Source organism: Phocoena phocoena, chromosome 5 (assembly GCF_963924675.1).
Source record: "Phocoena phocoena chromosome 5, mPhoPho1.1, whole genome shotgun sequence".
Lineage (NCBI taxonomy): Eukaryota > Metazoa > Chordata > Mammalia > Artiodactyla > Phocoenidae > Phocoena > Phocoena phocoena.
In genome coordinates this window covers 91,948,685-91,963,265 of record NC_089223.1, presented here as the reverse complement: position 1 = coordinate 91,963,265, position 14,581 = coordinate 91,948,685, and the positions used below count along the sequence as shown (strand labels likewise).

Genomic DNA, 14,581 nt, shown 5'->3' with positions numbered 1-14,581 from the left:
GATATTTGAATAAATGAACTATTATTCTGAAAACTTGAAAGCTTCCTTTTAAATGATGTGTGTTATGGGAAGTTTGGGGGAGGGAGAAAAACATTTACTTTGAGCTATTGTGGAGATCACATTTCATTAAGAAATGGAAGACTCCTTGATTGGCTGTCAGAAATGATAAATGGTAAATCTTTATGATTTTATTACTGTATGGCAAGCAATCCTAATAAAGCTAAACTGGCTCTCCAGCATTCTTTGTGACGTAAAATTACAGCATCACCCTTTAGTGCTTCTGTAATCAAGGTTGTGTCAGCATTTATATTTTAAAATATCTTTTCAGGAGTTACAGATGGACATTAAAATATTTTAGATGGATAAAAATGATTCTCTAATAAAAGTGTTTGATACAGCTATTTTTTTCTCTTAGAGAAAAATTAATCCTCAAAGCCCAGGGTGGGGTATTTAGTTAAAGCATTTTCAGAGATAAATAGCATTTGAACTGGGTTTCAGAATCACCTTGACCTAAAAATACATATTATATACAACATGTGAGAAATGGTGAGAAACAAAACCAAGCATTGGACTTTTTGAAAAAATATGCGTTTTTAAGTAGAGTAAATATATTTTGATAGGGTTTTCAAAATATTTTTGTTTTACAATAATTTATAACTGAAAACATTACATTTATTTTCTCTCTTTAATCAAAAATCAGTTGAATTGCCACTTTTTAATGAATTAAATAATACCAATACTAATGTCATTTTTTCCTCACTAAAACTGAGCTCTTCATGGGCTATAATTTCCTTGGAATATAATTAAGCAAAATAAAATCATTCTAAAAGTAAGCAGGCATAACTAAGTTTTGTTTTCTTGGGGCTATCAGATTGAGACTAACTGGCAAAATGAAGAGCCCAGTTCACTCAAACTATATTTAATGAAGTTGGTTTCTCATTAGTTTTAGCTAAGTTTTTAAAGACAAATTAAATAGTATAGTGAGTATAGTGAGTCTTATTTTCTTGTGGAAATCCACTACAGTTTGTCTTACTAATCGGGTTTTTAAATTTTTATATTTTTTTCTCATTTCAAATGTGTGCACATCTAATTGAATCATTGTAATGTACTTGGTTTCAATGGAAATATTTAGAGAGCAATGATGTGGAATGTGCCTTGTGGCTTCCAAAAGATGCCACTTTGACCTCCAAGCAAACTTCACCAGAGGTCACCCAGCGTTCCCAAAATGTGCCTTTCTGTCCTGTGGTATGCTGTCTAGTTTGGATGCAAGACAGTCTATTCCATACCTCCAGGCTCAAGGAGAATGTAAAACAGTCATCTGACTTTAAATTCCCTTGCTTTGGTTGTTTCATTATTCTGTATTATCATTGCTACTTAAAAATTCCATTTTTATGGTCCAATTAGCTTTCTGGACTGGGTTCCATGTTTTAATATCCATTACTGTTATTGGGTTATAATCGAGCACATCAGCTAAAAAGGGCTAAAATGGTATTACCATGGCATAGATGATTCTGGGAATGATGCTTTGATTTATAGCTTTGGATGTCCTTTTCTTTAGTTTGAAAAAACATAAAAGCCAGTTTGAAGTCATTTACCTAATTTAGTGGATACATTTGTCTGATATTTTATTAATGGAGAAGTGCTATTTACCACTTGGAAGGGATCCATGATCTGGTGTGGATCCCTGCCAGCGTAGAGGGGGCTGGCATAATTCCTTCACTCCCAGCCATTTATGTCTTTTAATTTCAGTTCCTGCTCTTTGAGGCTATGTCCCCAAGAGCCAAAAGCAGCTAATCCCTTTTACTGCGATTAAACAAAAAGAAGGAAATCAGAATAGGGATGTGAAAAGAAATGGTTTATATTGAATTATTATTCTGTTGGGTTCAGCAAAAAATGAAAGTGACCTGCTAAAAAAGTTTTGCCAGCAGTTGCCACAGAGACTAATAATGACAAGACTAACTGGTATTTCAAACTGGGAGCCACAGCTTTTCTTAACATGCCTCCTACCCCTGCCTGAGCCCAGACTTCCCCATTCCTCCACCCCACCCCCACTGGCTGCCAGTATGTTGGGACTGCAGAGCAATTTGCCTTGGACTTCTTTGTGTCTCTTTGTCCCTTTGAATAGACGTAGGCAAAAGATTTTCATGGTCATGTTCAAGCTTCTGTATACTTACTTAGCTCAGAGGTAGATGAAGAGGGACTTGAGTCTGTGGTTATAAACCAGTTTAATTTTTAGGAAAATAATTAGATTGGCATTTATTAAGCTTTAACCTATTTATAGGTAGAGACAAAGTTATATGTTATTATGAATGAATTTTCCAAGTTTTGAAATGACTCTTTTCTGTTTTCTTGCTTTAAACTTCTTGGCTCTCATTTAGTCGACTCCATTCGAACAACCTGTATTGTGACTGCCACCTGGCCTGGCTCTCGGACTGGCTACGCCAAAGGCCTCGGGTGGGCCTCTACACTCAATGTATGGGGCCATCCCACCTAAGGGGCCATAACGTAGCTGAGGTTCAAAAACGAGAATTTGTCTGCAGTGGTAAGGGAGAAAGAACCTTTCTGTTTTCATATTCCCGTATGCTATGATGTAAGGAACTGTGTAAGGTGCATGCTTCAGAGGTTTCACTGTTCCTCACTAATGTGCAGTTATGCACTAATCACTCTGTGGAAATCCTCTGTGTTAGGGATGATGTCATAGGCTCTAAGACATTTGTGCATAGTTGGCAATTACTGATTACTTTCACCTAAGTTATGATGAAGGATTTTTCAGTTTTCAGTCCAAGGGATAGATAAGAAATTCCTCAATTACAGTTCTGTTTGCTACTCATGATTTTACCTTTAAGTAAGAATTTATTTCTATTTTGATGTTAACAATTGCAAAAATGATGAAGTAATCTTGGATCCCGGCTGGGAAATTGAAAAAGTAACAGAACTGTAGTTGCAAAGTGACAAAATACTTTTCATGTGATGCAGTCCTACCTAAAAGAGATAAATGACTAACTGTAGTAACAAAAATCTGAAAACAAAACTAAGACACCGGTTATGTAAAGTATCAATAGGTGACATTCAGTTAGTTCTTTCTTTGTACTTAAGCATCAGTCTAAGTATTTCACGAATATTTACCTCATTTTTACCTCCCTCATAACATCTGTCGAGAAATGTAACATTACATTAAAGTTTAAAATGCTGAGAAAAAGAAATGGTAAGTAGCCTTGTCGAAGGTTGTAGAGTTAAGTCCAAGGATCTCAACCTAGGCAGTCTGATTCCCAATCCATATAAATTATTTCTGCTTCAGAAGTGTCTGTTCAAAATAACAATAAAACAAAAATTTTAAATATTTGTAATGCATCGTAAATAGTTTCCTAAAGGAAGAGCGAGAAGACATACTAGTTCAGGCTTCTATTTTATTGCTATCCTTTAGACCTTTTAATGTATTTTCTCATGCTTTTTGTAACCCAAACAAAATTTTCTTATAATGTCATGGAATGTGCGCAGTGTAGGTCTGATTGCTTTATAAAAAATTAAGTAAGGAAATGACTAACAATTCGTTCCTAACCACTTTTTTCTCTTTTCACTTTTTTCCTTCCTGTTTTCTAGATGAGGAAGAAGGCAAGTTCATGTTTCTTGTTTAGACTGAGACTATTTTTGTAAAGTGTGAGAACTTGTTGAGAGGGACCTGGTTAGTAATTAGCCTGTAGCTTCCTCCCCGGGTATCACCACCACTCGGGCCCTTTCTCTGCAGGGCAGAGAGGTCTGGCCCTGCTGCAGGGACAAACCCAGCGTTTGCAGATGCCTATTTGGTACAAAATGCCTGACAGCCTGTTGTTCACCATTTGAACAGTAAAATTTCAATACTGACTAGTAAAATATATACCTCTGGGTAACTAGCCTAAAATTTTAAGCCATACAAAGTCAAAAAAGGAATCATCTAGATTACAACTAACAGAATGACCTGATACAAATTATTACAACTTCAAAAAAAGCAGTAACTTTGAACCTACCCAGAAATCAAACTTAGCATCATCTATTTCCCCCACACTTATTGGCACATGATTACTTATTTAGACAGTTATGTCTACCGAGAGGGAAGTTTTACTGTTTTCCTTTCCTTCTTTGAGTTAAAGTAAGTTAAGCTACTTAAATTCAATAAAGACCATGCTCTATCTAAGCTTATTAGAAATGAAATATAGATTAGTCTGAAGTTGCTGCTTTTTTTGGAACTCATAATAAATTTGAATAGAATTCTAGTTTCAAATCAGAATTTAACCTCTCTCACAAATCTTTCAAATTTTAAAAATTATCATTTTTGTAATTAGTTTTAAAAATCTCATTTGCTTTATCGGTACTGACCCCAAAACATACACGCATGCTTCCTAAAATATATTGTAGAAATATAGTATCATTTTATAATCAGGTATTTAGAGAAATGCATTTCTGTTTAATAACGTGCTTTGTTATTTTAGCTAAGTTTGTGTGTCTCACAATGATGAGATTGAGGAGGAAAAACTATAACTTCCGTTTGTTTCTTTTTCAGGTCACCAATCATTTATGGCGCCGTCTTGCAGTGTTTTGCATTGTCCAGCTGCTTGTACCTGTAGCAACAATATCGTAGACTGCCGTGGGAAAGGTCTCACTGAGATCCCCACAAATCTGCCAGAGACTATCACGGAAATGTATGTTCCCTGAATTCCCTCATATCCCCCCACCTCCTCAATAACCCAAGCCATGACTTTCTTTAGGAGATTCTGGGTTTGTCAAAGGCCAAACTGATCCATTAGCTTAGACAAATGTTTCTTTCAGAATTGTATTGACCTTGACTCTGTTTAGCTAAATATCTTATTGAAGTGGCTAGGATTTTTCTTTCTCTTTTTTTCAACACAGGTAGAATTAAAAGGAATGCATTTCAAGGAAAAATAATACTTTCCGTTTTCTTCAGAAGGTGTTATTAGGTGCTTTAGGAAAAATAAGAGTATGAGTACCTCATTTATCCATTTGGTTCTGGAGATCTGCTTCTGCCCATTTCTAGCTTGGAGTGGTGGAAAATAAAAGAAAAACAAGGCTGGGGTAATAAATCATAGAAACAAGATAACTAGACGATGTCTGCCTTCTCAAGACAACACGTTTTAAAACACAGTTTCACTGTTTTGTTTGAACCGTTGTATAGTCCACCACAAAGGATAAAAAAGATAATATTATCAAGTCAAAATGTATAAGATTTTTAAATTAGTGAGCATTTTAGCTTATTTGAGCCAATGGCTACCTCCATCAAAAATTAAATTCTCTCAACAAAATATTTCATACCTATTTTGTATGTAGCTGCTGGATTCATTTCTGTGTCCTAGCCAAATATAAGTCATGTGGCTAAAACAAGGTCACATAAGATGTAAAGTGGACTACTTTTACCATCTTGGGAAGTGAGCATTAGGAAAAATCTTTACCTTAATATCTATTAATGAAGAAAGCACCTCTTAACCACCCAGCCTACCATATATTGTTTTAGAAGTTAATTCTAAATTTGAATTAAATAAATATTTTGGGACATATTTGGTTGAAATAATAAAGTACAATCAACTTCTTTAGATAGGCCTTCATAGTAGGCACCAAAAAAAATAAGTTATTTTCAAGAACTATTCATTATTTTTTTGACTGTTAACTGCCCTAATTTATCTTATATGAGAATAATCTTAATTCATAAGACCCACTAACATTATTTTAAAATATTTAATATGTGCTTAAAAGTGTACTTAGAGAGATGCAGTACTTGACACAGACAAAGAATATATGTATGCACATAATAATATTATTCTCATCAAATTTTTAATTGATGAAACACTACCTTGGCCATAAAAGACATTTGTATTTTTTAGCTGAACCTTGAAAGAAGAATAATATAGGGCTTGGGAAGAGGCAAGAGATATTCTGTGAAAGAGAAACATTGGGGACAAAAGGCAGAGGTGGCAGTGAACATTTTGTTTTAGGGATTGCACAGTTGAGCCTAATTAGAGTAAGAGGTGCATGTTGAGGCATCATGGAAAATAATGCTTCAAAAACAACATCTCCATCTAATTCTAAAGCCACAGATTGCATAAGGCCTCTCATCTTAGAAGTTGTAATATATGATGAAGTAGATAGTAGAAAGACATAGTAGCTGTTCACACAGAGAAATAGTATATCCATCTCTCCAGGCACAAGCATTTATTAAGTAAACACGTATTATTACATAAAGGCAGCATGAATTCTCCACAGATCTCCATCAAGTGACATGCAAGTTAAAAGCTATAAAATGAGGTACAAAGTAATACATGTTGTAAGAGAGGAAAAACTAAAGGTCAAGGTTTTTATTATTTTCATTAATTTTTATTGGAGTATAGCTGCTTTACAATGTTGTGTTAGTTTCTGCTGTACAGCAAAGTGAATCAGTTATACATATACATATATCCACTCTTTTTTAGATTTCCTTCCCACTTAGGTCACCACAGATCACTGAGTAGGGTTCCCTGTGCTAAACAGTAGGTTCTAATTAGTTATACATAGTAGTGTATATATGTCAATCCCAATCTCCCAATTCATCCCATCCCCCTTTCCCCCCTTGGTAACTGTAAGTTTGTTCTCTACATCGGTGACTCTATTTCTGCTTTGCCTATCAAATTACCAATGGCAGTTTTTACAGAATTAGAACAAAAAATTTTACAATTTTTATGGAAAAACAAAAGACCCCGAATAGCCAAAGCAGTCTTGAGAAAGAAAAACAGAGCTGGAGGAATCAGGCTCCCTGACTTCAGACTATACTACAAAGCTACAGTAACCAAGACAGTATGGTACTGACACAAAAACAGAAATATAGATCAATGGAACAGGATAGAAAGCCCAGAGATAAACCCACGCACCTATGGTCTCCTAATCTATGACAAAGGAGGCAAGAGTATACAATGGAGAAAAGACGGTCTCTTCAATAAGTGGTGCTGGGAAAACTGGACAGCTACAGGTAAAAGAATGAAATTAGAACACTCCCTAACACCAGACACAAAAATAAGCTCAAATGGATTAAAGACCTAAATGTAAGTTTAAGGTATTTATTACAGAGGGTGTAAAGTGGAGAACAAGTTGCAGTGGTTAACTAGAGTCAGAAAGCTTTAGTTAGAACCCGAGGTCTACCTATCATTTACTAACTGTGCGACCGTATGCAAGTTACTTATCCTCTATGGGATTATCTCCTCATCTGAACTAACTGTCCTCAGTTTGTAGTGAAAGAATTAACACATGTAGAGCTTCATGTGCTTAGACGATAGTACTCATTGAATGATACCTCAATCTCAAGCCTTCATGTAGGAGGTAACGTGTGCGGTAGGCCTTGAAGGATAATTAGTGAATGGAACTGCAAAGATGAGAAAAGAGCTTTCAGAAGTAATGAACCTTATGAGCATAGGCAATAAGAATGGAAATCCGAGATCCTGCCACACAGGAACTCAATTTGATTGGTATTTGGTACCTGAGAGAGTTAAGGAAACAAAGTTGAAAAGGTAGGTTGGAGCTAATTCATGGAGGACTTTGATAGTATAAGGATCTAAATCTTTCTTTGGAATGCATTTGAACACAGGAGTTTGAATCTCTAAGAAGAATTAATATGACAGCTTGCACCAGTGGTTTGGCAAAAGGAGAGAAAACCAGGCTTAAGGCTTCTTAGGAGACTATTATGTTGGTCGAGGGGAGATGTCATGAGAGCAGGAGCTAGTAAGTAATAGTAGGAATGATGATGTGGAAGCAGCTATGATAGCTAATACAGAAGCAGAATTAATAGGATTTGGCCTTTGATGAGATGAGAAAAAGGACTCAAAGGTGATGCCAAAATTTCAAGTATGAGGGCTGGGGAGATGGTGGTTATGGCGTTGTATATAAGAAGCTGAGGAACAGGACCAAAACTAGGAAGGAAGATGATGGTGAGCAAAATTGTGAGATACCGAAGTTCCAGTAAGATATTTAGAGACACTAAAATAATACAGACTATGATAATTTGGAAGAAGACAGGATTTGAGGCAAAGATTTTGGAGTAATTAATATTATTTAAAAAAAAAAAAATAGATGGTTAATGCCATCAGATGGCCAATGGAAAGGAGAAAAACAGAAGAGGAACCCGAGGGGACTAAACAAAAACAGCAGAGGGCCACAATAGGTAAGGGAGGAAGGAGCTTCTGGGAAAAATGAAGCTCCCGAGTCAGATAACTCCAGGCGATGAACCAAGAGGAGATCTGAGAACAGGTCTTACAATTTGACCAGCATATTGTTCTTGAAGGATTCAAGATAGAGTGATAGGTAAGTAAGCTGCTCTTCAGAGTGTTAAGAAAAGTCAGAGGTGATGAATATTGGAGAGAGCAGATATGGAGTAGTTTGAAGAGTTTAGCTGAGAAAGGATTTTTTAAAGAAGACATTGCAATGATAAAGGACAGATGGGTTTATTTTAAGGTGCAGAAACCTGCAGTCATTAGAAAGTCAGAGAGGAAGAATAGGTTTAGAGAGACATGAGAGTGTGAGAGTTAAATAAGATATATGTGGAAGCAAGATTGTTCTGGGCCCAGGAGGGGATTGATCAAATCCTGATGATAGAAAAGGAGACAAAAATGCTGTTGCTGGTTGACAAAAGAGGAGTGAGTTGTAGACATAACAGACTGAAAGGAATATGAAACATTTCAAATGGTTTATCTCATGTAGTCTATTTTATTTTTTGTCACAGAGCTTTTCTTACATTTTGTATGATGGTGGAATTTAGTAGCATAAAAGTTAGACTAACTAATATGTCCCAATGAGTTTGTCTGTGTTGAGGTGGTGGTTTATCAGGCAAAGCTATAATAAATTCATAAGTAGAGATGAAAACATATGTGAAGCTCTAGGTGAATTTTACTTCTCTGATTATTACATTATCAGCTTTATCAGTAGAGCATCTGGTAATAAATCATATTGATCTTCAACTCCAACAAAATACACCCATTACCATTCATTATAGTGGCACAACTTACTAGCTTAGTGACTCACTTCTTTTATTACTCTTTTACTTTTTTATTAAAGAATCAGTAAGGGTGGCGCAGTGGTTGAGAGTCAGCCTGCAGGGGACATGGGTTTGTGCCCCGGTCTGGGAGGATCCCACATGCCACGGAGCAGCTGGGCCCGTGAGCCATGGCTTCTGGGCCTGTGCGTCCGGAGCCTGTGCTCTACAACAGGAGAGGCCACAGCAGTGAGAGGCCTGCATACCGCAAAAAAAAAAAAAAAAAAAAAAAAAAAGAATCAGTAAGATTCATAAAGTGTAGAAATAAAGTTAGCAACATCTTTAAAAATTTTTATACATTCTATATTTTTAATACATGATGAACTGAACATTATAAACTCCCTTCATATTTTTCATATGATGTTTTAAAATTGGATTTTACCAGTAAATTATTAGTAGAATTTCTTTATTGAAAATTATCAGACATTTCATTCAGTAATGTTGACTTGACTTCCTACTGTTTAGTGTGTCATTATTCCTGTAACTATCTCATATTGTGACAAAAAGAAAGTATGTATGTATGATATGTAGCAGTGATCAACTGCCTGTAAATCTGGGTAGGAAAACTTGCCTCACCCTTTCCTTTTATCTGATTTGTGCTTGCAACTATAACTTCACACTTGTGGTATGTGCTTAAATTTGTTAAGATATAGAAGGGAACTATTCCTTTAAAGTCAGAATTGAAATAATTGGAGAAGAAGGAATAGAAAAGAGACTAGCATTTATCTAATGCTGCAGTGTTGGATACTATACACATATTGTAGCATTTGATCTTCTCATTGACCTTTGATGGGTGTATTTGTGCAATTTAAATAAAATAGGAAAACTAATGCAGAGGCATGTGTTAGATAAAGGTTGGTTTTATTTCTCCAAGAGGCCTCATTATCCTGATGATTTTACCATGGTCCAGGATCTGTCCTCCCATTTGCAGACTAGGAATCTGATTTTGACTGCATTTAATTATTACATTTTGTAACTATATATCCATATATGTATATGTATATATATGTGTATATATATATATATATATATATATATATATATATATATATATATATATATATGTATTTGTGTTGTGTGTTTGTCTTCACTACTAAAGCAGCTCTATGAAGACAGGAACTGCTTCTGTTCTAATCACCACTGAACACCCAGCAACAAATCTAGTTCCTGGCACATAGTAGGCCCTTGATAAATATAAGATAAATATTTATTGAATGAATGGATAATGTAAAAATTAAACATTTAAAGCAGATTTATCTCTGAAAGGGTGGAGTTACATTAAGCACGATAAAAAAAAAAATCTGAAGGAGCAGTCCATTCTCTTCCCATAGAAAAATGAAATGATGCTTTTTAAGCATAAAATCAATAAGAGAAATTTTAATGAAAAAAAGTTATGAATAGAATGCTTAATGAAATGAGCTAAAATGGGCTAACTAAAAATTCCTTTGTTAAATTCCCTGCTTCCTGTCCTGGCTTGGATTCTACTCTCTACATGCATCTGAGAGCAACTTTTTTCTGCTCTAGGTTGACCAAGCCAGTATCTAATAGTTACCCTCCTTCCTTAGATGTAATAATTAATTCAATCTTTTTACAGACATCTTAGACATCTTTCTCTAAGGTCACATTTTCTCTGTAACAAAGCCTATAGACGTTTACCTCAAATCCCTCAAAAGTTGAGAACTTCATTTTGCTATTTAAAAAAAGACCAGGCTCAAAAAAGTTAAGAAATCTTGTAAAAAAACAACTCTTCAATTATGAAGTGACTAAACTGGCCTCAGTCGTAGATTTATTTGACTCCAAAGCCTGTTTTCCATCCTCCATCCAGCTGCAAAAGAAAGATAGATGTGGCTTAGCTTGTTGGGATATTATAAAAGGGATGATTGAAAAAAAATGAAGAGAGGTAGATATCAGAAAAACAGGACACTTTAAGAAACTTACATGTGAAGGGAACATAGAAGGAGCATAGAGAAAGACAAGGCATTAAGGTATAGGAATGTTTACAAAACTAAGAACTGTTTCGTATGACTTTATATCTACAACTGTTGTCTTCTTTCCTAGTCTCTATTAAGTAATTTCATATCTCCCTAGATTTTGTCTACATAGAAGTTATCACAGCTTAATTTGATATTCTGGTTAATGTCAAACTACCCTATTGGACTGCAAGCTTAATGAGGGCAGGATCATGTCTTTTTTCCCTCACCATTTTTGTCCCAAAACTTAGCACAGTGTGGGCGGGGAGAAGAACAGTACTGGAGTGGGGGGTCTGGGACATACAATCAGGAGAGCCTCCAAGCCTCCATTCTTCCTAGTAAAAGGAAATGTGACAAAGGAGTATGGACTAATGAAGATAGATGGGGGGAAATAGAATGTGTAATATCAGGTAAAATTAGGTTTAGAAGAAAGAAGTTGTTGCTCCCCTGGAATCTTTCCAGCACTTGGCTGCTTTGAACACTGTTGGTTGGGTACCTTGTTTTCATACACATGGAATGCCTTAGGCAAGTCTATACAAGGCCTGACCCATGGCAACAAAATCATTAATAACAAATTGATTCTCTGTATATCAAATCCTCAGAATTAATTTCTTAAATCTTGTCTTGAGGTGTAATACTTTGAATGTGTTGTGATAGATTGCTGTAAAGTAGACATTTAGTTCTCTTCAATCCAGTTATAGATTTTCTATGGCATAGCACCTGTCCAAACCATTATACAGAAATTCCATAAATCACGGAGAACAGTTAGTAAAAACATAGGTTGAACAATTTAGTATGTCTTGTTCACTCTTAGGTCTTACTGCTTTTAATCTTGGTTGCATTTTTCGGGGCTCCAAAGCTGGGAGCCATACAATTCTTCCTTTTATTTGTCTGAGAGAAGATAAGGAAGCGTTCAAATTTCGGGAAAGGAAAGTATGGTAGCAAAGTTCTTAGGCCGGGTCTTATGAGGGCTGTCTCTGTTTTCTAAGATGTATTGCAAATTTTCAGAAGTTATAGTATTTGTTTTGGATGTGCTATTCAAATAGGTAAAATGGAAAGGGAACTCACTTTGTTGTATAAACTTATTGGACTGCTTTTACTCTGCTAGTAGTAAAGAAGCCTATTTCAAAGAGGTTCACAGTATTAGAGGTTGGATATGAAGTTAGGAGTACATTTTTTTCCCTTTTGTTTACTCTGGATCATTTGCATGCATAATTATAAAGAAATGAAAGTGAGAATAATTCTTGAATGCTCTGATTACAAACTGCATTTATGATACTGAATATAATTTTAAAAATATATCTTTGTCCTCCGTGTCTGTTGAGGCACTATCCCTGTGTTTAACCCTTTTGCATGCTATTTCTGCATTTGCCCCTTCCAAAAGGGGCATCCTTATTTCTATTAAATAATACTTGCCAAATTTTGAATCTGCATATTTCAAAGTTTCTGTTGGTAGGGATATGTAAATTAGATTTGATCAACTTGTTTTTAAATAACCTATTCTATACTAGCTTATTAGGAAAGTTACAGGTACTCATGATGTCAAGCATGACTTTTTGAATATTTAACATGCACTCAGGAATATCTCAGCTAATAGTACAGCTGTCATGCTGTGTAATTGGTTCATTTTCTTTTAATTATGCCCAAATTTTGAAAATAAATTTTAAAAATAAATATAACATAACAGTTTGACTAATTTTTATAGCACATGTAAATTACCTCGACTTTACTATTTAGACAATATTGATAAAATATCTCTGAAGTTTTCACATCATGATTTCATCATAAGTTAGGAGCTTAGAAAAAGACATAATAATTTAGCTTCTTACAGAATGCAGAAAGCCAATTCATTGTTCAGTATACAAACTAAGATCACCACCGAGTTTCCTCACAACAAACATCTCACTTAATTCTTAGTCATCAGTAGCCGTGCTTAGTGTAATCCCTACAGCAATTTTGATAGTTCCACAACAAAATAGTATAAGATAAATTAGGTAAAATACATTTAAAACTAAACTAAACCTGTAGTTCCATAGACCATTATTGAGTTCACTAATAATCATTGGAGCGTTTTCATCTTTATTTTGGCAAAATTCTCAATTTTATATGCATATCTTGAACAATCTTTAATTCCTATTGAATGAAATCGTAGGATAATCATCTTTGTAAAGAGAATTCATTTTTATTAAGAGTGTGGGTTCATGAAAAGAAAATTATTTGCTCTTATTTCCCTCAATTTACTTCCTTTTTTCCAATTTTACTGAGGAATAATTGACAAATACAGTTGTATATATCTAAAGGGTACAACATGATGATTTGATACACTTATTCATTGTGAAATGATTACCAAGATCAAGATAATTAACACATTCATCACCTCAAATAGTTAACTCTTTTTTTGTGTGTGGTAAGAATGCTTAAGTTCTACTCTCCACAATTTTCAAGTATATAATATTTGAAATATATTATTAACTGTAGTCACTGTGCCGTACATTTGACCGTCAGAACTTATTCTTCTTATAACTAAAAATTTATACCTTTTGACCTTCATCTTCCCAGCCACCAACCTCTGCGACCACTGTTCTATTCTGTTTTTATGAAATCAGATTTTTCTTTTTTGATTCTGCATGTAAATGATAGCATACATTGTTTGTATTTACCTGTTTGGCTTATTTCACTTAGCATATGCCTTCCAGGTTCATCCATGTTGTCACAAATGACAGGATTTCCTTCCTTTTATGGCTGTATAATATTCCATTGTATATATACCACAATTTCTTTATCCATTCATCTGTTGTAGGACATTTAGATTGTTTCCATATCTTGACTATTGTGAATAAAGCTGCAGTAAACATGGAGATTCAGATACCTCTTCAAGATAGTGATTTCAATTCCTTCAGGTATAAACCCAGGAGTGGGATTGCTAGAGCATATGGTAGTTCAATATCAGTTTTACTGGAACCACATACTGTTTTCCATAATGGTCGTACCAATTTACATTCCTGCCAACAGTGTGTAAAGAGTCCCTTTTTTCCACATATTTGCCAGCATTTATCTCTTATTTTTTTGATAATAACCATCCTGATTGGTGTGATATCTCATTGTGTTCTTCATTTGCGTTTCTCCGATGATTAGTGATGTCGAGCACCTCTTCATGTACCTACTCTTGATTTGTATGTTTTCTTTGGGAAAATATCTATTTAGTTCCTTTCTTCATTTATTATTTTGATTATTTGCTTTTTTGCTATTGAGTTGTATGAGTTCTCTACATATTTAGGTTATTAACCCTCTATCAGATATATGATTTGCAAATATTTTCTCCCATTCTCTTGGTTGCCTTTTCAATATATTGATTTTTTTTATATTTGTACCTAATTTCACAAAAATTCATATGTATAATGTGTATGTTATATATACGTATACACACACGCACCCTTTATATGCTTTTGTTGTTGTTTGATCATTTCAGGAGAAAACCACAGTGCCTTTCATAAGAGAAACATATAGAAGAATGAGTCAAACTTTTGTAATATTAGTTAAGATGTGAAAATAAGTATGGTAAAATTATAAA

At 34.7% G+C, this 14,581-nt stretch overlaps 1 protein-coding gene across 1 annotated transcript in view; it reads left to right on the top strand.

Moving 5' to 3' along the window:
• The window catches only part of SLIT2 (slit guidance ligand 2), a 374,063-nt gene that overhangs the window by 250,787 nt on the left and 108,695 nt on the right, over positions 1-14,581 (top strand). Inside the window, exons 7-9 of the mRNA XM_065877254.1 lie at positions 2,379-2,542; positions 3,601-3,612; positions 4,538-4,676. Of these exons, the coding sequence (XP_065733326.1) occupies positions 2,379-2,542; positions 3,601-3,612; positions 4,538-4,676 (315 nt within the window). The remainder of the gene's footprint in view (positions 1-2,378; positions 2,543-3,600; positions 3,613-4,537; positions 4,677-14,581) is intronic.